This window comes from Manacus vitellinus, unplaced genomic scaffold, assembly GCF_001715985.3.
Source record: "Manacus vitellinus isolate BGI_N305 unplaced genomic scaffold, ASM171598v3 scaffold_54_pilon, whole genome shotgun sequence".
NCBI classification, from domain to species: Eukaryota; Metazoa; Chordata; class Aves; order Passeriformes; family Pipridae; genus Manacus; species Manacus vitellinus.
The window spans coordinates 1058614-1084475 of NW_021940645.1; the positions used below are offsets into that span (position 1 = coordinate 1058614).

The 25862-nt window shown below is 38.7% G+C and overlaps 1 protein-coding gene across 1 annotated transcript in view; it reads left to right on the forward strand.

Annotated features, from left to right (window-relative positions):
* The first annotated feature begins 573 nt into the window (after positions 1-573).
* Positions 574-25862, forward strand: part of SH2D4B (SH2 domain containing 4B) — a 61602-nt gene continuing 36313 nt past the window's right edge. The window contains exons 1-4 of the mRNA XM_029963183.1: positions 574-771; positions 13822-13981; positions 15106-15253; positions 23625-23769. Coding sequence (XP_029819043.1) covers positions 588-771; positions 13822-13981; positions 15106-15253; positions 23625-23769 — 637 coding nt within the window. The 5' untranslated portion in view covers positions 574-587. The remainder of the gene's footprint in view (positions 772-13821; positions 13982-15105; positions 15254-23624; positions 23770-25862) is intronic.

The following is a 25862-nucleotide window of genomic DNA, read 5'->3' on the forward strand; positions in this document are numbered from 1 at the left end:
TCAGTTCCCAAAGTGACATAGATATTGTTAGTGTAGGTGATACCTGTAGCCATGACATCACTATAAACCCTTGGCAACACTTACACCCTTGGGAATGTATTGCTGCTGAGGGGAACTGCTTGACCTGAAAGTCTGAGACTTTCTCTCCATTGAATTTCCTTCTGCTCAAGGAACAAAGCCGATGGGTTCAAGCAAGAATCCCTAATTTTTAGTGGTTTGCAGTCAAGACCACTGAAGTGACTTTTTTCTTTTTTTCTCCTGGACTTTGCATTTTATGTGCTGTTGTTATCCTTGTCTGTTTCTCCTCCTTCCATTCCATTGACACTTGTCCCTACCTTTGGAGGATGAGATAAGCAGAGAACTCTGTCCCTGTGAAGTCAAGGAGCAGAACATGTCTGCACAAAGAGGGCCAGAGCAAGAATCAAACCTCTCCTGGGCAGGCAGGTGTGGGAGAGCTCCTTTGTTGCAGGTTTCTTTTTGGAGTGCCATCAGTGGGGTTTTGTCACTGTAGTGACAAGGATAATTAGAAGCAGATTTCTTTCTTTTTCATTTTTTTTCCTCCTTTTTTTTTTTTTTTTGGAGTCACCATGCTGCAGCAAATTTTGCGTGACATGTATATTGACCCTGAGCTCCTGGCAGAGCTGAATGAAGAGCAGAAGCAGATCTTGTTCTACAAAATGAGAGAAGAGCAGCTGAGGCGCTGGAAGGAGAGGGAAGAAAAAGCCCGACTGGAGGAGGCTGTGCTGAGAAAGACAGCGAGGCGCAACCAGAGTAAGATTTGTGACCTCCTTCTATGCTCAAGGTCTGGGGATGGTGGGCATGCAACTGGTTGTGGCACAGCAGGGATCTGGAGGAGACTACAGGGAGGAGTGCCATCTGTCCCCATAGGCAAAAAGACAGTCCGGGACAGCAAAATCACTTTGTTCCTGCTCCTTGTATCTCAAGGCTGGTTCTTTCTCCAGGGAGTAATTTAATGTTGGAGTAAGGGGAGTCATTTTGAAGTGCATGTTTCAGTCAGGAGTCACTGCTGCTATTCTCTCAGCAACAGATGTACCATGACCAAGTTTCCCCTCCACTCCTGTGGGTTTTTTCCTCACCTGCCATCCCCCTCCTCACTGTCAGTCAGGCAAAAGCCTGTGCTGTTGAGGTTTCTTGAGTTGGCATAAAATGTTTCCAAGTAGCTGGAGTAGGAGATAAATTTATGAATTTCAGCTTGTCAGGAAGGGCTGTTTGTGAATAAGACATAATGTCAAAACAGCCATGCCATATGAGACTAAATTTCCAACTGCACTAATGAACAGTCTCCAAGAGATTACGTCTAGGGAATAGGAAAATAGTGTGGCAAGGCTGCAAAAAAAGTAAACAACCAAAACCTAAGAAGAAGAAACCAGAAATGCATTTTCATGCAATATGTAGTTAAAATATGGAGCTCCTTCCACAGGCTGTTATGAATGCTGAATGTGTGTGTTGACTTCAAAAGCAAATAAGCAAAATAATGGAAGAAATATCAAAAAAGGCCTCTCCAAATGTCATTTTCAACTGACTAGTCTTGGGTCCAAGTGGTTTGAAATAAACAGAACTTCTTAGCTCCTTGCTCTTTTCTCTGAGTAAGTGACTTCCAACTCTCTCCCCAGTCACAGGATGATGTTGTTAGGCTGGTGTAAGATAGAAAACATTTTCAGCTTTGAAATGTAAGTGCAGTGATTCCTCACTCAACAAGGAAATGTCAGAGATATGTCAAACACTCTTTTCCCTGCAAAATGCCAAAGATCTTATCCTATCTTTAAATCTATTAAAGCTTGAATATTCAAAAATTTCCATAACTTTTGGTAGCTGATTTTGAGAAAGTGCTTTAATGGTTATGGGACTGCAGTCAGTGTTTAAGTGTTGCTTATTTTAGTGTGCCCATGGTAGAAAGCACCCCAATATAGAGAGATTTTTGGATTCAGTTGTCAGACTTGAAATACTTAGAGCTTCTGAACCTTATGAAGTGCCCATTAGGTAGTTATCAATTCAAAGACTGTTATTAGAAGTGTGTTACAAAACAAAACTCTTTTCCAAGGCTCCCTTGAAGCACAGGCCTTTATGAAATGACTAGACTAAGTTACAATGGCAGTCTCAAAATAAGGAGGGAATGTTCAGAACACCCTAATCGGCCATAACAAGAGTTTAAAATGTCCCCTCACAGATGGCAAGGTGGATGTTGGAAAACCGCATTCTGTTTAATTTCTGTTTTCTTCATGTTAGTGCTCTCACTGTGAATGGTGCTCTCCGAAGAGGGATGGCATCAAAATAGCTTCTCTCATAGGGCACAAAAACCTTGTTCGTGTCGATTGATTTGTAGCTGAGAAAGAATTAAAAATGCAGTTCTGCCCCACGTACCAAAATAACGTCTTATCATCGAGATAATCTGTTATGCTCATTCTTTGTGGAAGACAGATACAGAAAAATTTAGCTGCAAAAATATTTACATGAGGATTTGTCACAGTGTTGACACCTAAATTTCCATATATAAATTATACATTAGACCTGTTCAGCTTCCTACTACAGGAGACCATTTTCTGGGTAATTAATTTTCTGATTTATGAAGAGTAAGAGAAAGAAGAGCTGCAGAGTAACCTATAGATTACATTTGCTCTGACAAAGGAATTCACAAATACACATTCAGTTAAATTTCACAATAACCACTTTCTGTTTTACCATCTTAAATTGCCAATTTAAGGTATTGCTTAGGTCTGACTTTTGCCCACTCTTAGAAACTTCCTGCTTCCTTCAGAGCTGTATTGAAGAACTGCTGGAATCAGATTTGCAATTCAGACACTTGGTTCTGCTGAAAATATCTTTTACTTTCATGAACTGATGTGGACCAGAGTTAGAAAATACTTCTTTCAGGCGTGCTGGTCATTAACTGTACAGATACTTGTAATTGATTGCTACTGTGCAGTTCCATAATGTGCTGGTAAATGGTCTCACAGTGGAGCCAGCTTCTTGTTTAAAAAGAAAAGCTGAAAAAAACCCGACCACAAAATATGGGTATAAGATAGGAATTACTGTGCAATATTCTTGCCTATATGGCTCAAAAGGACAGAGTAGATCACAATAATCTTTTCTTATCTTAAAATATGTTGGTTTTTTTTTTCTTGAAGAAATTTGACATCAACTTTTTTTAGACCTTGAAGCTGCTTAATTTTCAGTTGCCATTGATGTATAAATGAATTTCCAAACATTTTTCCCCTGCTACACAGTGTAGAACGTAGAGTGGTTTTATTCCTGTTTTAAATTAGTGGCTACCAAAAAAATGCAAAACTACCATAATTAAGTGTTCCTTATTCCTTTGAAACTGAGGGATTTGACCTGTTTCATCTGCAAGTGTTGGTTTTGACTCTACTGCATGACGCAGGTTTTATATTCATGCCATTTTGTTGGAGCCAAGAGTTACTCTGGCTTTATAGAAATCTTGGCAGGTTGACATAGAGCAGAATACAGATGTGAGACTTTGATATCTCTAGTGTTGTTCTGAGTTTGTAAGAATGTATAATTGACAGGAAAATGTGTATGTTGCTGGTGAATATCACATTGCATTTGTATAAAATAATTTTATACTAATTTAATTGGAATTGTCTTTATAGGACTGCCTTTGAAATCCTTCTGGTTTTTGTTATAGTTTGAATAGCTGCATATCCCACCTCTTTGGGATGGGATATGGTGATATTGAACAAAAGAAGTTAATGACTTCTGTAGTTAAAAATGCTTTCTGCTTGATCTGGAGTTCTATACCCCAATTGCTACAACTGTCCATCAATTCAAGAGCTTAGGTTGGCTTATCTTAGCTTCAATGGTATGTGTGCATCCAACAGCATAGAGAAAGGGGTGGATTTTCCAAAACACAGCAGTGACTGTGAATCCAGTCTTGATTTCCTACAGTGACTTGAGGATGAAGTGTTCTTGTGCAAGGTTTAGGTGTACTGTCTTAGGGGAACTGTAAGTGCAGAGTTGGGACAAAAAGAGTGGCATATGCAGGTCAGAATGGCCTTGTGCTAGAGCTAAAACCATCAACAGGTTTAAGGAACACTCATTAGCATGATAATTGTTTAAATGTTTGGAAACTAACTAGCAAAAGCCCAAAATCTGCATTGATTTTTACAGAAGTGCCACTGAGCACAGATTGTCCATAAATGTCCTATTCAGTACTATTAAATTTGCAGTGTAGAAAACAAAAGCACGTCCAAACCATAATAAGATATAAGTTGTTGAGAGTGTTTATCAAGCCAAATAGTGTACCAGTTTGTGTAGCTAGTCTTATGCTTAATTTCTAAAGAAAATAATATTAGTCACCTGTAGTGAATGGTAAATTGTGCCTGTCTTTCCATTTGGATTATTTAGTTCCCTGTGTCTTGAGGAAAGGTTAAAACTGAAATTAGTATCAGAATGAGTCAATGTTAAAGAAATTATTTCACTTTTGGGGGTGAATGGTATGTGTTCAGATTATTAAAGAGTTTTAATTTCTTTCCCATTTTAAAAACACAGATTGATGTCTAAAAGGGAGCAGTATATAGATAACACTTCAGAATGAAGTATTTCCTTTAGAAGATACTGAATAAATTGTTCCCATGTTTTTGTTATTTGTATCTTGCCTAAAATTATTAGCAGAATTTGGGCATCTTGTGGGTCCTTTCAAAATTGCAGCATTTAGTGAGATTATTCAAGGTAAAAGAAATATTTTGTGGCTCTAATTAAATAATGACTGCTGGCTGATACTGGAATATTGCCACAAGTGAGTTGAATTCTTGGAGGTCCATCTTCAGTTCACTTACGAATTGCTCCTGGGCAGATGGTTCAGGAACATATCTTCATTGTAATGCAACAGTTTGATTGTTCTTACTGTGCTAAAATCACTGAGAGAAATCTCCTCAAAATTTCAAGATCCCTCTGGGGTTTAGTGAGAAGTGACTGACAGGCAGCTTTGCAATTTGCAAGCAAACATATTTGTGATTAGGCAGGAGCCCTTTAACCACTACAGCTGAGTTGGGATTAAGCAAAGGACCCTGCCAATTTGGATTTTGATGCTGATGTAGTATCTAGAACGGTCAGCATTCCCAAAATGAGATCTCAAAAACTGTTGAGCATTAGGTAGCTGAAGGACAGCCATGTGGGAGGGGAGATAATGCTGGTCTGCTGCTCCTTGTTCTGACATTTATTCATTATGAACTGCAGCTCGTGGTGTTCAGTTGGGAGCTATTTGTAAACACTCTTATTTACCTGTCCTTAACAAGAGTAGCTGTGAGAAAATAAGGTAGGCTTATCACAGCATGGCTAGGAAATAATTTATTTGTATAAATGGCGTTTGTGTTAGAAAATCGTTAGAGAATAGATGGTGCTATTTGGAAGCAAGTGTTTCAAATATCCCAGGTGGATGGTTGGAGGATACATCAGTGTCAGATGAGAAGGCCAGTGAGTGGGGATGTGTTTCAATAGATGTACATGCACTGACAGTTTTTTCTGATTTTGAACTCAGAAATGTATTCCTCATGCTAAGGCCTCTACATACCCTGGTAATCCTATGGAGACATGCTCCTGTCATTGTCCATTGTCTCTTTCTCTGTATCAGTGGATATGGGTCTAACCAGAGACATCAGGCTTGGATATTTCTGAAACGTCTGTCCATATGTGGTCTCCAATTCTGTAGAACCCTGTCTTTTGTTTCCAATTCTGATACAGAAGGAGCAGTAACAGGAGAACATAAGCAAGAATCTTAGAATAATTTTTATTAGGGGACTGAGCCCAACTAATTTGAACTCGTTGACAAGTTTAAATGTAACATTCCTGACATATCTAGCAGCTTGAGATGAGCTGCAGCTTTGTTAGTACTGTACACCTTGGGGCCAGAGCTCAGCTGCTCAGAGCTCGTGCTCAGTGTGGCTGAGGAAGAGGTACAGTCAGACAGGAGCTTCTAAACTCTCTGTTCACTTCTCCAGACCTGGGGCATGCAAGACACCTCTAAGTGCCATATGACCTAGATTTTCACCAGATGGAACAAATCCAGAGGGAATTCTCTGCCCTCCTATGATTAGCAGTAAGTCTGTGCTTTTTAGTCTCATATCTTGCCCTGCAGCTGACTTCTCACTTTTGCAGAAAAGTGTCAGCAGAATCTTGCTGGCTACTTGGGCCTTCTCTTGCATTCACACAATCCTCAGTGCTCCTGGTATCTGCAACATCTGGCATCTGCCACTTTTTGAGAGGCTACTGGGTTAATGGAGCCACTGGCATGGAGAGCATTCCTGTGTTTCTCTGCCTCGTGTCCTTCCACGTGTGTGGACACAGGGGTGTTAGATGGGCTTTCTTGTACATACTAGTGCTCTGGTAATGGTATGGGTTTGTCACTGTCTGCAGACTCATAAATACTTGATATGGAAAGAGAGCAGGACTGTGGCCAAGGGGAGAATGGGATTCACCCAAGCAAATTCAATATTTTCCTGCTGATTGTGCCAGTTATCAACAAAAATGACTAAAACATTCAAGGACAATGGCACCAGCTTTTGAGAGCAGGATTTGAAAGATACGGAAAAACTCAATATATTCAAGTCAGCAGTGGATTTAGCCAGACACTGATGACAGTTCAATAACCTTTGAGTCCACTTGTTTGCTATGGTGCTAAAAAGCCTCACTATAGTGGCATAGTTCTCCCTGCTTTTGTGTTCCTGTGTACCTGATAAAAGGAGTCAGTGCAAACCTACCACGCTGCATTAAGTAGGAGAGCCTGGTGCAGAAAGCGATCCATAGTTCTCTATTTATTCTCTGACACAGAGCCTTTATCCTTCCACTTTGAGTTTCCAGCACACCCTGAAGCAACCATGCAGACTTGGTTTTATCTTATTCTCCAGCAAAAGGAAAGTCTGGAGGCTTTGTGAAAGGTCTGTGTGAGAAACCAAGCCCTGTATATAGCTTTTACTCTTTACAAGAGTCAGTTTGGATTAGGAATCAGAAATTATGGGGCTATGTTCTTGCCTTATTTTTTTAATGAAGAGAAATAATATCAAATGAATCGTACTGATGTGAATGATTTGAAAACCTTCAGTTTTGCTCTGATGTTTACTTAGATTTTTATACTGTTGTATGCTTAGATCTTTTCACTGCCATGGTTTGAGAACCCCAAAATCCAATTCCCTAGTCCAAACCCCCTCTCACATTTCAACCCAGTGTGAGATGGTTTCCAGACACTATACAAGACTCAGAATGGGGAAAAGGGAATATATATTACAATGACTGTACAAAACGAATACTACAATACATTATATACAATCTTAATTATCTCTACCATGACAACTGTTTACAGTGAAAAGATCTGTCATTAAAAAGGACAGACAACAGGCTAGCTCTAGATTATACCAGGAGTTAGAACAGTATCTTTAAGAAACAGTTTTGAACGTTGTCTCCCAGTTGAAAGTGGGCAAATTACAAAATTGTTGTGTGTAACAGCATGTCTTGGCTAGGTAGCCATGAAATTATCTGGAACATACTAGATAGAGACCACATAAATGATACTTAAGTTCTGTGTTTCTTTTATTTTTTTTCTTCTTTTTGGTTTAAAATGTGCAAATCTATAAGAATATGTTGCATATATACATGCCATGTGATAATGCAAACCCACTTACCTTTGAGTGTTGTGTACAGTTATCCTTGCTACATTTCTTAATTACCAGAGTCTTATTTGAGTAACTGCTTCCTCCCTTAGTATTTGCTCTCTTCAATCACTCTTCCTTTATTTGATCCTGCAGGGGTATATTGCAGCATAATTATTTCCATGGTAACAGGCTGTAATTCCATAAACAGAAGATTGAGTTTGTTATATGATCAGGAAGCAGCTGGGGAGCCATGAGGGCTGATTTTTCAGCAATGCTGAAATCCTGCAACCCTTGTTGATATATTAATGTAATCAACTGAATTTCTTTCTCCCTTTGCAAATCCTCCCCCAGATAGAAAGGCACATAACACAGTGTTGAAATTTGAGGGTGTGTAAACTGGAATGTTGGGGGGCAGATTTTTTGCCCATGTTCTTGTTGGTTTAAGAATTGAAAAGAAAGGGTTTTTTGAATGTATTTTTGGAAGAGAGAGGTTCATACTCCTATGACTATTAGCAGGGGCAGAGCACAGATTAATTATAGCAAATCTTCAGTTTATTGTGGGATGATGTTATTTTTATTACTTTCCTCATTACCATCTAATTATTGTCTATATATTTTAATGGATTTACCGCAGTTAAGATTTTGAGAAGTGCATTCTGTCCTTTGAACAGTCTCTCAAAAACATTCACAGAAATTTCCTAGGTTTTCTCCTTAGAAAGAAATGAGATAATGTGCATCTATTTGTGTGTTTGTATAAAAATGAAATACAATTAAATCCTTGTACTGGCTAAACTCAAGGAACTGAGAACAGCCTAAAGCTCTCATTCACATTTTCATCCTAATCAATGTGCTTCTAACATGTGTCCTGGAGCTAATGAAACTCCGAATGGAACCTCATCTACCCTGTAGACTATCAAAATTCAAGCTTCTATTTTAATGAACCCATAAAAATAATTTGCTTGGAAAACCAAGAAATCTCATGTAAAAGACATTGTGCTCAGACCAAAGTATAGCAGGTATCTGAACAGCAGGACAAAAAACCCCAGCCCTACAAACACACTAAACTCCACAAGCTATGGTTTAGCTCTCCATGGCAAAAGTGGATCAGATTGATCAGCTTGATGTCAGCAGTGAACACTCATGCAGCCCATTTCAATTGTATAATAAATTTCAGGAGTGTTTTTTCTACCACAGAGAGAGAAAAGACAAAACAAGACTGTTTTCTAAAGCAAGTCAAACGATATTTGTATGACTACAAAGCTTTCCAGCAGGTGAGGAAGGAGAGTCAATTGTTGCTGCAGAGATCTGTAGCTGCCAAGCAGGAGAACTATGGTGGGAAGCTCAACCTCAGAGAAATAAGTTTGTTCATGGAAATAGCAAATTCTTTTGAAAAAACTTCAGCAGACTTTGAATGCTGTCCAATGTTTCTGAGACCATAAATAAGTGATCTTCTAATTTTCTGTAGTATTCCCTGTGACAGAAAGGCAGTAGGGCACTTGATGCTCTCTATCTGCACCCGACTAAGCAGGCAGACTGTGGCTGAGTGACAGCCCAGCTGGCAATCTTGACACCAGATCAGGCCTCTAATGGTCCTTGGAGTAGTTCCCTTGTGAACACTGGATCATGAATGGGAATTGTTGGGGATGCTGTAACTGTTAAAGCAGTGGCAAACAAGCTTGGAGGAAGGAAGCTGACTCCAGTAGTATACTGTTTGCTCTAATTATCATTATTTTTAAAGCACTTTTAATTTAAACCGTGAGAAAATGAAGGCAGATATAACCCAAAACCACAGAAAACACACCGAAAAACCATCACCTGTAAAACTCCTAAACCAGAGGTTCAGCTCCTCTGTTCCAATTAGCTGAGACAGTGTGTGGCCCAGTTCTCCTCTGTATAACTATTTGTTTAAAGCCCTAGTCCATCCTGGAGCTGATAGAAAGGGAAGCCCGACACAGCCTGATCATTGCATGCAAACGGGATTCCCCATCCCTGTGCCATCAGCTGCTGTCCTCCTCTCTCTCCCACTAGGCAGTGCCCATGTTCCCTGGCAGAGCTCAGCCGTGGCAGCAATGACACCCTGCTGACACCAGGGTGACACAAAGGCCAGGAGCAGCCTGGGGTGTCCTGCAGCACAGCCCGTGGGAACACTCCAGCACTCTGGGTGGGGTGAGACCAGCAGTGCTGCTGGCAGAAGCTCATAATCCTTGTGGGGGAGAGCTTCAGTTTCCTGTGGCTCTCCAGGACATTGTTTTACATTTCCATTGCTGTTATAGAATTGACTCTGTAAATTCAAACAAATAGAATTTTTGGTTGTGTGTGTTTGTATGTGCACACTTGAGTTGCTGTTGGTTCACGTTTTAGGTCTCCTCGAAAGTTTTCACTGTGATCCGCTTGCACTGCAAATTTGAGAGACCTGATTTTGCATTTGTCTCATCTGGCATCTGTTTGGAGTAAGGAATATTATCCAGAAACCAATTTGCTGGTCTCAAAACAGTATAGATGTAGATTTAGAGGAACTCCATGTGAGATACTAATTCATGGATGCACCAAAAAGGTTAAAAGAACTGTAAGAGTTAATGCTGTCTTCTTGTGGTGCTACAGAGTTGTTTTAGGTGAAAAATGGTGGAATATTAAAGCTGATAATCATTGATCTGAAGAGTAGGGGTGGAGAAGACCTGGTAAATTATTCAGTAAGTTTTCCTGACAAAGCAACGTTTGTTTCTAAAACACTTCCATTTCTACACTCCAATCCAGACTAATTTTGATGTCCACTACTTCCTAGTGGTAATTATTTACCACCTGTTATAGTCTCTCCAGGAAGAAAAAAATTACTTTTGTGGTCAAGGCACAAGACTGGGGCTCAAGAGATTTAATTTTTGTTTCCTGACTCTGTATTAGTATTTGTGACTGGGCTCAGAAACCTGCTTCTAAAAAGGAAACGTGAGGTTCTCTTGCCTCTTTCTCACTTAGATTTCAAATTTTTTTTGTCAGGACCTGTCTCTTTTATATTTAGTTGAATCTTTATTATTTTTTTTTTGTTTCACTTGGAAATAAAATGTATTAACAAAACATCTTATTTTGCAGAAAAATTTAATACCTGAGAGACATTTTGAAGCAGAAATTATTTTGTTTGAATTGGCCCTCGATAGTGGTAATTCTCTGCTTGCAAAGCAGACCAACACTAGTTTCCTAAAAGTATTAGGAAAAATAATTTTCTGTACTTTCATCTCGAATCTTGCCATTGATTCTGCAATTTAAAAGTGCAAGACCAGTATCATTAGCCTAGCAGAGCTGACACTATCACTGCGAATGTGATTCTGGAGGCTGCAAAGACTTTTTGTGTGGCAGAAATTCTGTTTTCTCATTGCCAGATTTTCTCCCTGAGGCGCTTATTTCTTGTTCTGCACACTCATTTTTTATGTTATTATGTGCTAAGAAACTAAAACATAAAGTTTTATGATCAAAATGTACAGTAAAGCCTATCTCCAGCTTTATGGGAGCATAGGTCTAAGGGAAGCTTTACAGGGGGCTCATTTCTTAAAGTAAAATAGGTGGTTGGATGTGAAAAGGCCTTTTCTTCTAGAGAAAACCCTGAAAAAAGGCATATGTGCTCAAGCTGAACTTGTATATATGGAGGTCTGTCTGTTTAATGCTAAAGCTCAAAATTTCCAGGTTGCTTGATGCTGCTGTGATCTTTCAGCTTGACCTGTGGGTGTGTGCACAGCAGTGTACTGTGCTGGGGTGTGCTGAGCCAACAATATGTTATACTGGTAGTTTCAAAAGAGTTGATACATCTACTGTCTATAGCTTTAGAAGAGAGATCCACTGTTTTAGAAGAAGAAAGAGAACAATTTCTCAAGACGTCTACAAATCAGCTGTTTGTTTTACGGGGCTGGGTTGGAACGGTTAAGTTGTGTCTCTGAGGAACACATTAATAACTCTTTGGCACAGGAAACCTGGAAAGAAGTAAAGATAAAATTTTTCTGCTTACCTGCAAAGGTGGGTTTGGGGTTTCGTTTGTTTGTTTGTTTGTTTGTTTTTAATTTATTCTCTTTCCATCTGATAAGGTCATAAATGAACAGAAGTAGTGAAGTTGTGTGAGAACAGTAAAAGTATTTGCTGTCTACCAGTTATGGTACAGATCAATTAACATCAGGCATGTGTTTTCCAATTTTTTTTTTTTTAAGTATCAAATAAAGAAGAGCAACTAGGATATTCAGATTCCTTATAGGAAAGAGGACATGGAACACTTTTAAAACAAAAGCTGTCATTGGTTATGTGGGACTGGTACTCTTGGGAAATCGTTCCATACTTCTTAAGATGCTTTACCATGAAATGCAGTAGGTGAAAACCTTTCAGGCAAATACTGATATGACCAGTCAGGTCTCAGCAGATGGTATTCAAGTTCTGTATCCAAAAAATGCAGCATAAATGTCAGGTTGACAGGAACACAGAAATGTACAGAATGAGAACGGCAATAGAACACATTCGCATTTATAACCTGAGACATAATCTGATAGACTGGGAAAAAGTAAATGCTTTTGAGAGCTGTTGAAGGAAAACACTATTAGCTTAAATTTCCAGCCCCCCTTGAAGTCAGTACTGTTAGGCCAACCCTGGGAATTCGTATAAATTACATTTTCCAATTTGATATAGAATATTAGCTTTCATTGTGAGATTGGATACGTTCCCTGCCTTCAGTTCCTATTGTCAACACTTGTGAGTGTGGGCTGGCGGGGGCACTGCCTGCTGTCAACAGCCCCACTTCCCTTCCTCCTGCACTTGTCTGTCTGCAGGCTGGGATATCAGAAACACTTTATTGATTGTGCCTTGGGAAACTTAATCCAGTTAAATGGATACTGTCCTATTGCAGAATAAGAGAAGTTGAGGGTGAGAGTAGCTAAGCTGGTGATTGTAGAGAAAGATGTGGAAAAAGCAGAAGCAGAACCTGGCCATTTAAATAGGACCAGATTTCTTTTAACTCTTATGGGAACACTGGGGAAAAACCTACTTGGAAAAATGGTGCCCTGTCCATTTCTTCACATTTTCAAATGAGGCAAGGTACCTTTTAAAAACCCACCGTTTTCTAACCTCAATATTTGGGTGAGAGGGTGAAATCTAGAGGACTGTAATATACAGGGAGTGATATGAACTGCTGAGCATTTATGTCCTTGTAGTGTGCATTGTTTAAAATAAATCCATTGTCCACCTTGGCAGCAGTCTTTGTGGTGTAATCCTCTATTGTTTGTTGAAGGATAGTGTCAACAAATTTGCAAGAAATAAAACATAAAAATGGATGTGTAAATCCTTAAATAAATTCCTTATTATGAACCTCTAAAATGCTTTTAATATTTGAGAGTTATATGCATAAAAGCAGTGGGAAAAGACCAAACTACACTGAGTCAGGTAGTGTATATTACTGTATATGAATGTATTCAGATAGGATCTAATCTAGTGCCCTTTGCAGTCCTGTAGTTTGTTCTTGAACATGAAGATTCACCAAGTGTAGTCTGTTTTGTAAAGAACTGTCAGGCTTTTTTGGTGTTCTTAACATCGCTCTGTCAACACAGTAACTGTAGATTTTTTCATGGTGTGTTTCTTGAAAACTGAACCAGAAACTTAATCCCTTTCGATTGCCTACGTGAACAGAATAGGCTTTGCAGTGTTGAGTGGTGTGCTCTGAGTATTCAGGCTCCCTGAAACTCTTCCTTCACACAGTGGGATCAGGAAATTCCTGGATTTTTTGAAGGTGTTCTGGTGAAGTCTCTCTATGCTCAACACTCAACATTTTCTGTGCATAAAGGATTGCAAGTCACGTTATGTCTGACTGTTGATTTTTGCCCCATTTCTTTTTCCATGCTCTTCATTCATCCCTTGCTGAGTGAAGAAAGAAAACGTGACAATTAAGTAGGGATCATTACACCGAAATTCTGGGAAATGTATGCCAGAATTAATAACTTTTATTTTTGTGGGGCAGTGAGTGTTTAAAGATTGTGTGATCTGCAGCACACAAACCCCAGCACGGTAGATCGGTCAAATCAGAAGATTTCTTTCAACCTCTAAGTAACGTTTTATTCTGACTTGTAAATCGCAAGCTTTGTTGTTTCTAAACTGCAAATTTGCCAATCTCTTCACCTGCATTTGTGTGAGAACTTGAACCAGTCTTTACATTTTGGGTTGTTCTCGGTGGCTGTCGCAGGTAACGGCAAACGCGTGCAGTGGCTGCGTGGGAAGGACGGCGAGGTCTGGGTCTGGGTGATGGGAGAAGGCCCAGGGGACAAGCCCTACGAGCAGATATCCGAGGAGCTCATAGCAGAGAGAGCCAGGCAGCAGGCCCAGAGGGAGGCAGAAGAGCTATGGTGAGGATTTATGAAACTGAGTTCAGGGTCCGCTTGGCGTAATGGGAGACGCGACCTTGTAGAAAGGTTGCGGGTAACGGTGGGTGGAACTGGTAAGTATGTTCTGTGAACATTGGCTTTGACTTGCTTTGGCAATTTTTCAGCATGTAAAAAATGTGATTTTGTTTCTCTTGAATATTGAAAAACAAAAATCCTCTTTTACCAAAAAAAAAAAATAAATAATAATAGAGCAAGTGTTTTCCTTTTGGGGAATTTTGCTAAACCATTGACAATTTTGTAAATAAAGAAAAACGAAACAATTCTGAGATGATTAAATTTAATATGTTTGTTGTATTATGAATCTGAGCCCACAATGGGGATTTGGTACATAAAATCCTTTTCAAAATGGGTTTTATTTGCATTTTGCTCGCATTAATTCTTATTCTGGCAGTTCAGAAACTGATTATACTAAGTGCCATGCTGCTGCTTCCAGCAGGGCCTTTCCCAGGTTTGGGAGAGATTCAAAAATGTTTTGATGCTTGATATTGTTAAGAAGTAGGCCACCTGTCTCGTACACTTCCTTTAGTGCAGTGCTGAAAAGTGACAGTTAAATATCAGGTTATTCTATATTATCCCTTTTTGTAGGAGATTCTTCTTTGCTTTTAGTAATTTCATATTTAAGCAGGGATTAAAGACCTCAACCTGATCTCTGCATTCCTTTTACATTGTCAGTATTAATAAACAATCTAGCATAAGAATTTGTCAGATATTTGCATTGATATTTGAAAAACAATAAATTCCTGATCGTGCTTTGCTAGAAAAAAGTGACAGAAAAATCTGTTTTTGCGACCAGGGACAGAAAAAAATAAGGTATGGCTCAAAGACATCCAAGAAGTACTTGTCTAATTTAGAATGTTTTACTTTAATTAGTCATCTATCAAAAATTGTAAATTGTCTGCTTTCTGGATAGTTTCCTCAAATCTGATTTGTGGCAGGTCTCCTGTTAAATATATTTTCTTTCCTTGCATAATTCCATGAAGTCTTATGCTAATTGTTTGTGGCAACTGGTGAGTAAGGATTGATCCTCAATTTAAAAAAAATAATCAGTGGCTTAAATTTTTTTTATTTTCACATCTTTTCTGAAGGAGACAAAAAGAAGCTGAAATTACAAAGAAATTCCGGGATGCTATGGCTCAAGAAAAAGCCCGAATAGTGGCAGAAAAATGGAAAATAGAAACAGAGGATCGGAAAGCAGCCAAATTGGAGGAAGAAAAAATTCAGGAGGAATTAAAGGTTTGCATAGAGTAATTTGGTTCTTTCAACAGTGTTTTAATAGAGACTCAAAGTTCTAGTCACCTTCAGTGCATGTTTATTAATAAGCTTTAAAATCCACAGGTGTAATTTTTCATTCTGGAATGTACAGGCAGCTACATGGTACTCACCAGAACAGCTGGGTGAGTGATAAGAAAAAATTACAAACTCATTCAGAAGTGCCAGAACAATCAAACTGGTTATTCAGCTCACACCTTAACAGAATTGTTCAGTCAACTGTTCTGGGTGAATCATACTGGGGGAAAAAATGTCCAGTGGTGAAATACCTCACTTTGAGTTTGTTTGCTTGAACATATTCTGTGTATTTTGGCTGAGTTGTTCATGTATTGAACTTGAAACTTGTGTCGCTTTCAAAATAATAAGGGATGGATCCTTCTTCTATCCAACACATGGGAAAGACCCAGTTGGCTTTGCTAGGAGAAGTTCATTTGCCTGATTTTTATTGACTTCATAATGAGCTTTCCATGACCTGTTACAGTGTTTTAAAGTTTTTTTTGAAATAATATTTTTTTCACTTTTTTTTTTTTTTTAAATAACAATTTAAAAACTCTTTCCACTCATTTCATATTACTGGATAAAGATGAAATCTTGTTTAAAAACGAGAAAGAAAAATACAATTGGTTCAGCATGCAGAGAAATTATCACAGTCTTCTGAGTCTGGGATGTGCAGGCTGGGACTGCACACGATTGGTGAGGCTGGGTTTCCATGGAGAAAGTCTGTAGCAAAATATGACTCCTAGGAGATCTGCATCCAGTAACTTCCATCTATATGCCTCTCCCCTGCTGACAGCTTGCTGTATCTCTCCTTTCCTTTCCTGACACAGTGATTAAAGGTGTGGAAGGGGTGGATAGACTTCCCCCTTGTCCCTCTGGGATGGGAGGAACGCTGACAAACTCAGTGTTAAATTTATGTGGTTTGATTACAAACTAGAGTCAACAAGGTACTTGTCACTGGAAAGTGTGGGCCTGGGATCTGAGGGTGGCTGTGGAGCACAAAGCCAGGACCATTCCTGCAGCCTCCTCTGCACAGAGTTGCTGATTTACCTTTGCACGATTAATTTGAATTCACAGGAGAGAACGAGGCCTTTGAAATTCCATGTCAATGAGTAATGAAACTATACCTTTCAAGTGCTTTATTAATATATGAATAATGAGCAGAGCAACTAATTAAACACTCTTTCCTTTGCCCTCTGGAAAGCAAAGCCCTCTTGAACAAAGACTGATACAGTGTTCACTTATATCTCTGTGGTTGATTTACAGGGCACTCAATGGGGTAAATGTCCACAAGCTCACTGGTACTATTCTGTTTCAAAGAGACTTTTTTAAAAAGCAGAGTGAGAAACTTCTGAGACTTTTAGTGGCCAGTATTCATACTTTTCTATTAAGGAAAACTCGTTGTTCAGTCATTTATACAAATAACAGTAATGGCACCAAAATCTACTCATTTTCCTATTAATGGAAAGGTAATGTCAGTGTTCTGTGTTCCCACTGTTTCTCAGGACATGAGCAGGTGTCCTCCATCCAGCTGTGTGCCTGGTAGGAGCAAGGAGCACTGCTGTAACTGGGTTGAGAATATGGTTCAGTTTCTACTTTGAATTTCAAATGCTAAACATTGGCCAGCATTTCTTTAGGTCTGTTCTTAAAGTTGCCAATATATTTATCTGATCAAAGAAATAGAAATCTTTTCTTCCCCTCTGGTTTCACTTAAATCCAGCATTTGTAGATAATATTTGCAAAAAATTTAAATAAGCAGACCAAAATTTTTAAAACAAGACTCAGCAGAAATGAACTCTGTGGCTTAAAAAATTAGTTTGGAAACAAGATTTGATGCAGTGGTTGTTTTTTTAAATGCCGCTTTATTGAGCGTGTTCCTGGTATTTCCTTTGTTAATACAACAACATAGGCTAATTCCACTTTCAGCCCTGATCTTCAATTAGGTCTATAATTTGAGATCTGTTAGGAGAGACTTGGACTGACATGGGGTTTCAGCAGCAGAGATGCAAATGCAGGATTGATTCCTCGTACTTTAACACCACTCCTTTACTACTCAGAAAAGCAACTTATCTCTTACTTGGTCTTGAAAGAGCAGATCTTGGACATTGTGCTGTAGAACTACTTCAAGACAGTAAAGGCATTTCAAAGACAGGTGAATCTCACGGTTTCATGTGGGGGGCTTGTTAATTTTTCTGTCCACTGGCTCATTTAATCTCACTTGGCTTTCCTTCTCCTTCCCATTTTACTCATTTGATAACTATTCTCGTGCAGTGGAAGAGCTACATGAAATATTTGCAGGCTGAATGAGTGGGTAGGTACCAGACAAGAAAAGAAAGTTATGTTTCTGGCATCCACATCCAACTACAGAAAGGGAATAGAACTAGGGTTCTGGGAAAAAGATGAATTAATGAATCTACTCATGTATGACTTAAATAATTGAAATAATGAAGAAATGGCTGCAGAATTAGGTGCAAATCAGTTAGCAAGCCCACTTTAACAGGTTTAAAATATTTAACATCTTGGTAATCATCCTTCTGTGATGATGACCTGATCATGTTTAAAGAGGTCTCTATATTGGGGTATGAAAAGTTCAGTCTCTGCTAATGCTTCATCCTGTTGAGGCATTTTGAGTTGGGAAATTGCAACTCTGTCCTTTCTGCTGACTGTTTAATTTCTAACCATATTGTATCACAAACACTCCTTTTTAAAATACTTTTATTCCTTTTGACCTATCATGGGACGTTAGGGCTGTCTGCACTAGATAAATGATATCTCACATATCAAAGTGAATGATGATCCCTATTTCCTTTTCCAACACTATTAGAAAATTATTGCTTTCCTTGGTGTTTCTTAAGCAGAAATGCCTTTAATTTATGATGCTAGAATATAAATGTTGACTTCTCTATTTTTGCAGTTTAAGGACAGCTATTCTTTTATGCACTTATTGCAAAGGACAAATAAGAAAGCCAATTACTATCATTAATCTTTTTGCTAATTCACAAAGGCTATGAGATCATAGGCATAATTTTCTACTGTTATCAGTAGCTGTCATTAAGAGTCTTGAACAATGTGCAAAGCTAAGGAAAATTAAAGGTATGAGTGTCAGCCAGCCAGGGACGAGTGATATCCTTCAGCTACATTTAGAATTAAAAGAGAGATGGTTTCTCAGCTCACTCTTTGTGGTCTACATAAAGCAAGAGAATATTAATTGTGAAGTACTGTCCTTATGACAACATGAGATACCTGCCAAATTTAATAATATAAGCAAAGTTGACAGCAGAGCTAGATTGCTTCTTAAAAATTCCCTGGGAGATGAAATATGTCTCTTCAAAGAAGACAGGTTGAGAATCAACCTTTAGAGAAGAACAGAATAATTAGTGCTTCAGTTCAGGAAATCTCTAATTAAACTTATGCTTAATAAAAAGAACACACTTCAGTCCTATTGACTTGGATGAGCTTTCAACATGTCTGAGTGCTTTACTGTGCCCCAAAGGGCTGTGGACCTGATTCTTCAGACAACTGCCAGGTGTAGAGTTTATGGATGCAGTGAAATGTCACCACCACTTGCAGTACTGTGGGTTCTTTCTGATGTAGCTGTGAGCATTCTGTCCTGAGCTGAAAAAAAATCTGTCTCCAATAAAAGTCAAGCACTTGAGTGGGACTGTTATCTTTAAGAGCAAATAAGCTGTAAGTTCAGCTCTGTGCTTTGCTGTGCCAAGAAAACATTGAACTTTTCCCCAAAGACAGCATATTTAGAATCTAGGAATGTGACAACAGCTTCTTGCTGGGATTTGGCACCCAGTTCATTATGAAAATGCCTTAGTTGGGTTGTTTCAATGGCAATTACAATAATTGAGTAATACTTAATTTTGTTTTCTTTTGTGAGACTGCAGTTCAGAAATCCTTTCTTTTCTATGCAGTTGTCTCTTGAACAATGTTGGAAATGAGGCAGCTGTTAGTTACAGTTGGGAATTGGGTCTTCAGGTTTTTCTATCCTACTTGTGAGAAACTGTGATATTAATTTGAAAGAAAAATCTCTTCCCTGGTGACATCTGTAATGACTGCACTGCTGAAGCCACTGTCTTTATTCTGGATTGCTAGTAAAAACTAGCAGAGCTTTGGTATTTTCCATGGGTGAATGGGAAAATCTGAGCCACTAAGGAGGATAGTTTGCACATTGGGAACTCAAGCTGTGAGGAGTCCTTAAGATCCAGAGACAAACTTTCAGTAGATGTTCACTGGAATTATAGCAAGTTACTCAAGCAGAGTCTGCTCCAGTGTGTGTAGTAGATGTCAGATCTCTCCCAGCTGGGAACAGTCCTTAGCTCTGTTTTCTACCTCATCAAAAAGAGGATTTTTGTAAACCAGAGTATGTTGTTACTTCCCTGTATGAGACATGCATGTCCTGGGACATATCCATGACTGAAACATAGCTTCTTCTGCATAAAGCATGACTGCATTTAGTACATTTGCTTTTATGCAAATACATGCACAGTGAAGTGTTGCAAAGCCTGTGTTCCTCTCTGAGACATTGGTAGCAGAGAAGAAAATAATGTCTCTGCAAACACTTTCATTTCTGGTGCAAGTGAGACAATTTTCTCAGAAAAAAGCTGGGAAAGGAGTTGGACATATTTCTGCCATTACTCACAGCTCTGGTGAAAACTGTCAGGTGGGTTTACAGAGAAATCTGATCTCTGAACTCAGCCAGCTGTGTTGGCCTTGCTGAGAGTGGGCTGTCCTACAGCTGGACACCCTGGGATTCCCAGATTTTCTTCAGAGGAGGGAGTCCTAAGGGCTCTCAGCTATGTGGCAGGTAGCCTGCATGTCTTCCCTGGGGCAGAGGTGATTGCTGAGTGGGCTCAGGAGATTTGCTGCTGCTGGAACTTTCAGGGCTGCCAAAGATACTTCTCGCCAGCCTGAAGCATTGAGGGAGTCCCAGGCATCCTTTTTGTTGCAACGAAAACACTTTATGGGTTTTGCCTTGAGCATGATGCTGGTCATTCAGCTGCCCTGCACCCTGTGAGACTCCTCAGAGAGACCCCAAGAGCCGTGGCAGCCAGGAGCCTGGTTTTCCATTGTAAAAAAAATCCACTGCTCTATTTTGGCTTTTCCTCAGTGTATATTTTAAATCTTTCTGCAGCAAAAACTAAATGCTGACCTAATCTCCTCTCATCTGCCTTGGACTGAAACATTAGAACCTAACCATGACTAATATTAAATATTATTTAGAGCTGTCCATAGTAAAGTTATCAAACACAGTGAGGCACACATAGACAGTAATAAGTTTGTGGTAAATTCTCAACTGCCAGAGGATAGATAAGACCATTTAACATGTTCAAATTCTCCAGTGGAGTTAATACCTGAGAGGATTACTGCTGCCTGTTGAATTGTCAGTGTGATTTGTTTCTTCAGGTTGGTATTTCTTAGCAATTTAGCCACTGTACTGAATTGCCAGCTTCCTAATTATTCTGGAAGAGCTGAAAGGGACACGGCACAGAGTACAATCTCTTAACTGTTGGACAGAAGGTGATGCTTGTAGGTTATTACAGCTCTTCACTCTCAGCTCTGGTGTGCAGGATTGAGTTCATGGGGAGAAGCAAATAAACTGGTTGCTGTATTCTTCCAGTGGAGCAAATGTGAGAAGTCCAGTTGTTGTTCATTGTAAATACATACACTCTTTAACCATACTTGACAAAAGGATCACTGTTCTTTCCTGGGTCACACTAGCAAGGGTTGTTTCTTCTCACATGCCTTTAAGGAGTTGTACAATGTACTTGTACATGCATCCATGCACTAATTAAAAAAATAGAAATCAAAACTTGTCTTTCTTTAGAAAGGAAAATTGTATGACAAAGTTCTGGTGAATTCAGAATCAAGTGCCAGTGTTAAGTTTTTGTTGTTGTCTCTTCTTTGTCTTAAACCTTCCTCTTTTCAGCACAAAAAAAGTGGGGGTAGGATTTTCTTAGTAGGCATTCTGCTTTCCATTAACAGCTCAAACTCTACCTGACTTCTGGTTTTTGGTGGAGGTTTTTTTCTTTTTTTAGATTGTGTATTTTGTTTGTTTGTTTTTCTTTCATCTTTTTACTACAAATGCTTCAATTACAGCTACATTAAAAACCAAACCCCAGCTTGTGAGAAAAACTCCGTGTGATTCAGGGAAACTGCTGTGAGATTGATTTTTTTCCTCCTTCCTCTATATTAAATTTTACTCCATGGTTTGAGAGGTTGAATATAAAACATTATATAACCCAGGATTACCCTTGTGTCTGTCCATCTTCCTGAAAAGATAGCCTAGATGTATTGAATTGTTTTAGGTAGTGAAGCTAAGTAAATAAATATTTTCCTCATAAGAATAAAGAATAACTGATCTCATACTTTTTCCAAGAAGGGAACAGAGCTATTTATTAGCGACTGAAATATGGAATCACTAATTCTATAGGGATATTAGAAAAGATTCTTTTTTTTTTTTCTTAAGGAAGCTGCTGGGCTTTGAAATCAGTGTTATTTATAATAACTGACTTTTCAAAAATAATGACCTGTCCACTCAATTTGTGTTTTTAGGGCTCTGGAGATAACTGTGGGAGGACGATGTTAGAAATAATCAAAGATATTAGCATTAAATTCAATGGGAGAACAATACTAGGATTTTCTTTCTCAGAAGTAAGAGCAACCTACTGTATTGTTCATAGAATCATAGAATGTTAAGGATTGGAAGAGACTTTAAAGGTCATCTAGTCCCAACCACCCCTGCCATGAGCGGGGACAACTTCCACTAGACCAGGTTGCTCAAAGCCTTGTCCAACCTGGCCTTGAACACTGCCAGAGATGGAGCATCCATAAGTTCCCTGGGCAACCTGTTCCAGTGTCTAACCACCCTCATAGTAAAGAATTTCTAACTAATATCCAGCCTAAATTTCCCCTCTTTCAGTTTGTGCCATGACTCCCTGTCCTATCACTACAGTTCCTAAGCAGGAGACCCTCTCCAGTTTCCCTGTAGGCCCCCTGCAGGCACTGGAAATTTGCTCTGAGGTCTCCTTGCAACCTTCTCCTCTCCAGCTGAGCAGCCCCAACTTCCTCAGCCTGTCCAGACAACATTGTTTGAACATTCACAGTCCTATATTTGGGTTGCCTTTGTTGTTTGTGCCCTGGCAGTTGTTAAGTTAGGACAGACAACCTTTGAATGAGGATTTTTTCAATGTATTATCAAATAAAAGATATTTACTGTAGGGAAGTGTTAATTAATATGTACTTTTACAGAATTCATATAGCTTTTGGATAGTTCTGCCCTTTCATCCTAAAAAGATGCAGAATTATACCGAAAGTTTATACATAGTGTGAACTTTCAGATAAGTAGCATCTTCAAAGACTGAACAGAAGAACCTACATGGAAAAAGAAAAATGCAAGTTACTTTTTGCAGGATTATGAGCAACATCATGAAAACTCCATTTTGCATCTCTTGAACCCACAGACTAAGTTTAGAGAATAATAGAAGTAGATTTTGGCCTCAGTTTTTAAATCTCTCCACTCATATTTGTAGTACTTAAAATAGATCATGGATTGTTTTGGTCATGCTATGGATCCTGCTGTGATGAAAGTTTGTTTTCAAACTTAGAAATATGCCCTTTCACAAGATTCACAGTGTGCTAATATTATACAATGGAAGGTAAACATGTCTAATTTCCCTTTGAAAGCAGGAAGAATCCCATTTGATCATAATTTTCAGAATCTGCATCATACCATGTCTTAAGAAAAAAAATTACCAGTACAAAGTCTTTAGCTAAGAAACATTTGTTCAAATATATCAGCTCAGCTGATTGCTGGAATGTCTCAGTGGATTGAAATTTCTTTTCCAGTTTAAAGTAATCAAGGGGTTTTGTTTGCTTTTTGGTTTTGTTTTTCCTGTGCTCAACTATTGCTGGTTCTAGTACAATAATTACTGAATTTTACAGATTCTGTAGATGATGTGTGCAGTGCTTGAATACAGCAGTATCTTCGATGGGAGTTACATGTGGACTTCAAACAAGCTCTGCTTATGGACTGTAGGATAATACAGCCTTTGGAGTCACATGATAAAACATTTTCCATATACTTTTCAGATTTTAGATATTTACATGTTCCTCATTCCTATGATAGCTGTGCATTTCAAAACATACCCTCCTCAGGTACAAAACTTCAATTATGCCTGTTGTGATAAGTAAGAAACCCAAAGTTAGAAGAGACAGGGATTTGTCCAAGGGTAATGCAGCTCCTCTGTCACAGGAAGCAACTGAAGCAGTGTCCCAGCTTTTGGCACGTTCTTCCTCTTTGGTCACTTGTGGCTTACTTCCTTTTGCCTAGAAAAGAGAAGAAGAGGAAAGACAAAAGGGTGAAGAACAAATCAGGCAGCAGGAAGAAATCCGAGCAAAGGAGTTGTATCTGAGCCTCAAGCAAGCTCAGCAGCACAGTCAGCACAGCGACGACGACCAGGAGTGGGAAGAACAGTGTGAGTAAATCACCTTCTCGGGATTAATGTGTTTCTGAAAGCAAAAGGAAACTTGTAGGATGGAAAAGGTGTTGCCAAAAATCTCTTCTACCTAGGAGCAGTACAAAAAGCTGTATTATTTTGGCAGGAATTACCAGCTTAACCTTATAAACAGAAGTTTTGTGTTTCTTTTTGAACCCGTTTCAATGCCTTACAGAAAATTTTTCTTGTACAGTAACTGAGATCATTAATTTTTTTCTGAAGTACTTAATGAACAGTTTTGGCTTAGTAATAATAATTCAGGAAACAGTTATTTTGACAGCTTGTCCATAGCTATTTCTGAAGAGGTAAAATCTGTCTTCATCTGTATTTTAATTGCTTCCACATGGTAACTAGATGAAGCTATGATATCAGTGCTGAAACTCACTTCATTCCAAAAGGTTACAGTAAATAATACTTAGATTGTTGATCTAAAAAAAAAAAAAGAAATTCTTATGATGATGGTGATCTCACTCCATGGGGGTACTGTTCCTTTTTAGACACCGTAAAATTCTTTATAACGACCATAATTGTGATTAATTGAATTTTTTTAGTAATTTTTAAAACCTTACAAGGAGTAGAACAACTCTATTACTGTATATGAATACATTAATACTGTAAATAAGTAAAGGTCCGCATTATGAATAAATGATATTTAATAACTTAAATATTTAACAAAGTGCCTATATATCTGTCTATTGTGCAGTTGACTTTGGAAGTAGGAAATTTGTTTGCAAGAGGAATTGTACATTTTTTGGGGGGGAGAAGAATACTTTCCATTTCTCACATCTATACTGATTTGATTACTCTGAAGAAAAAGGAAGTGTAATGACTGGAAAGTATTAGCTCCTGTGGGGTTATTGTAGTAATTATATGTAACACAAAAGTTAATCAACTAATAATAAAAATGGAGTTTTAGGGAGCTGATATGTTGTGCAAGAAATACCTCATGGAGTAGAAAAAAAATATTGCTGTAGTGTTACTTATTTCCTGACAGGGGTAAAAAAAAATTCCAAATATACAATGAGTTTATTTTATGGTTTTAGTCATCACTTCATTAGTTCCTAAGGACTAATTATGGAAGTGCTATTACCTGGAATTGATCTGATAGTGAATCATTCTGCACAACATGAATTAAATCTATGTAAGATACAGTGGTGCCATTTTCCAAGCTCATAACAGGCTATGCTTTTTTTTATCAATAAAACCTCTGTATATTACACTGTCAGTAAAGAGAAGGTAATTATTTCCCAGAGAATTATCTAAATCTGTGTGTATATATTTATATGGAAAGAAAAACTGTAACTTTCTGTATTTTAGGTATTTAAGAGCAGAATGAGTTGGGGAAGAAGTAACCCTTTAGTTTTGTAGAGAATTATCATCACCGGGCAACCCAGTATAGAGAGTAGTGTTACGTATTTGACATTTCTTTGATGGTACATAGGGAAAAAACCCCTACATTTCCAACCATGTTGTTAAAAAAAACCCCCTAAGTCCAGTCTATCTTTATACTGAAATTGACAATAAAACAAAATAGTATAAAGACTACTGAAACCAGGTATCTTTCCTTACTATTGCATTAAAGAGGTAGCTGAGGATTTAAACTGTTGCTTCCGTTTTCTCAAGGAATGTTCTTTGTATAGAGACAGACATCAGAACAATGCAATAGAGGAATTATGGGAGAAGACAGAGAGAAAAAGGAATCAGCTACGTAAGATTTTGGCATTTTTGATCTGTCAAAACCCTTGTGACTGCACCTCCTGGTGGGTACAGCCTGGCACCAGTGCTGCTTTCGTGTGTGAGCTTTGAGGCATTGTGGGTGCTCTGAAGGAATTGTATCACCTTCAGCCTGTGTGCCTGGATACCTGCAGACCTGTCTGCTTGTCCTGAAGGTGTCCAAGGGCAGCTCCCATGATTTCAAGCTGTGGAGCCTGGTCAGCAACAGTAGTGCTGCCCTGGGGAACAACAGCTCAGCACCTTCTGTGGTGGCACCAGAGCTGGGCTTTGCAGCCTGCCATAACTGCTGTGCAGCCAGAGTTTATGCTGTTATCAGTAATTGATTTAGCTTTAAACTA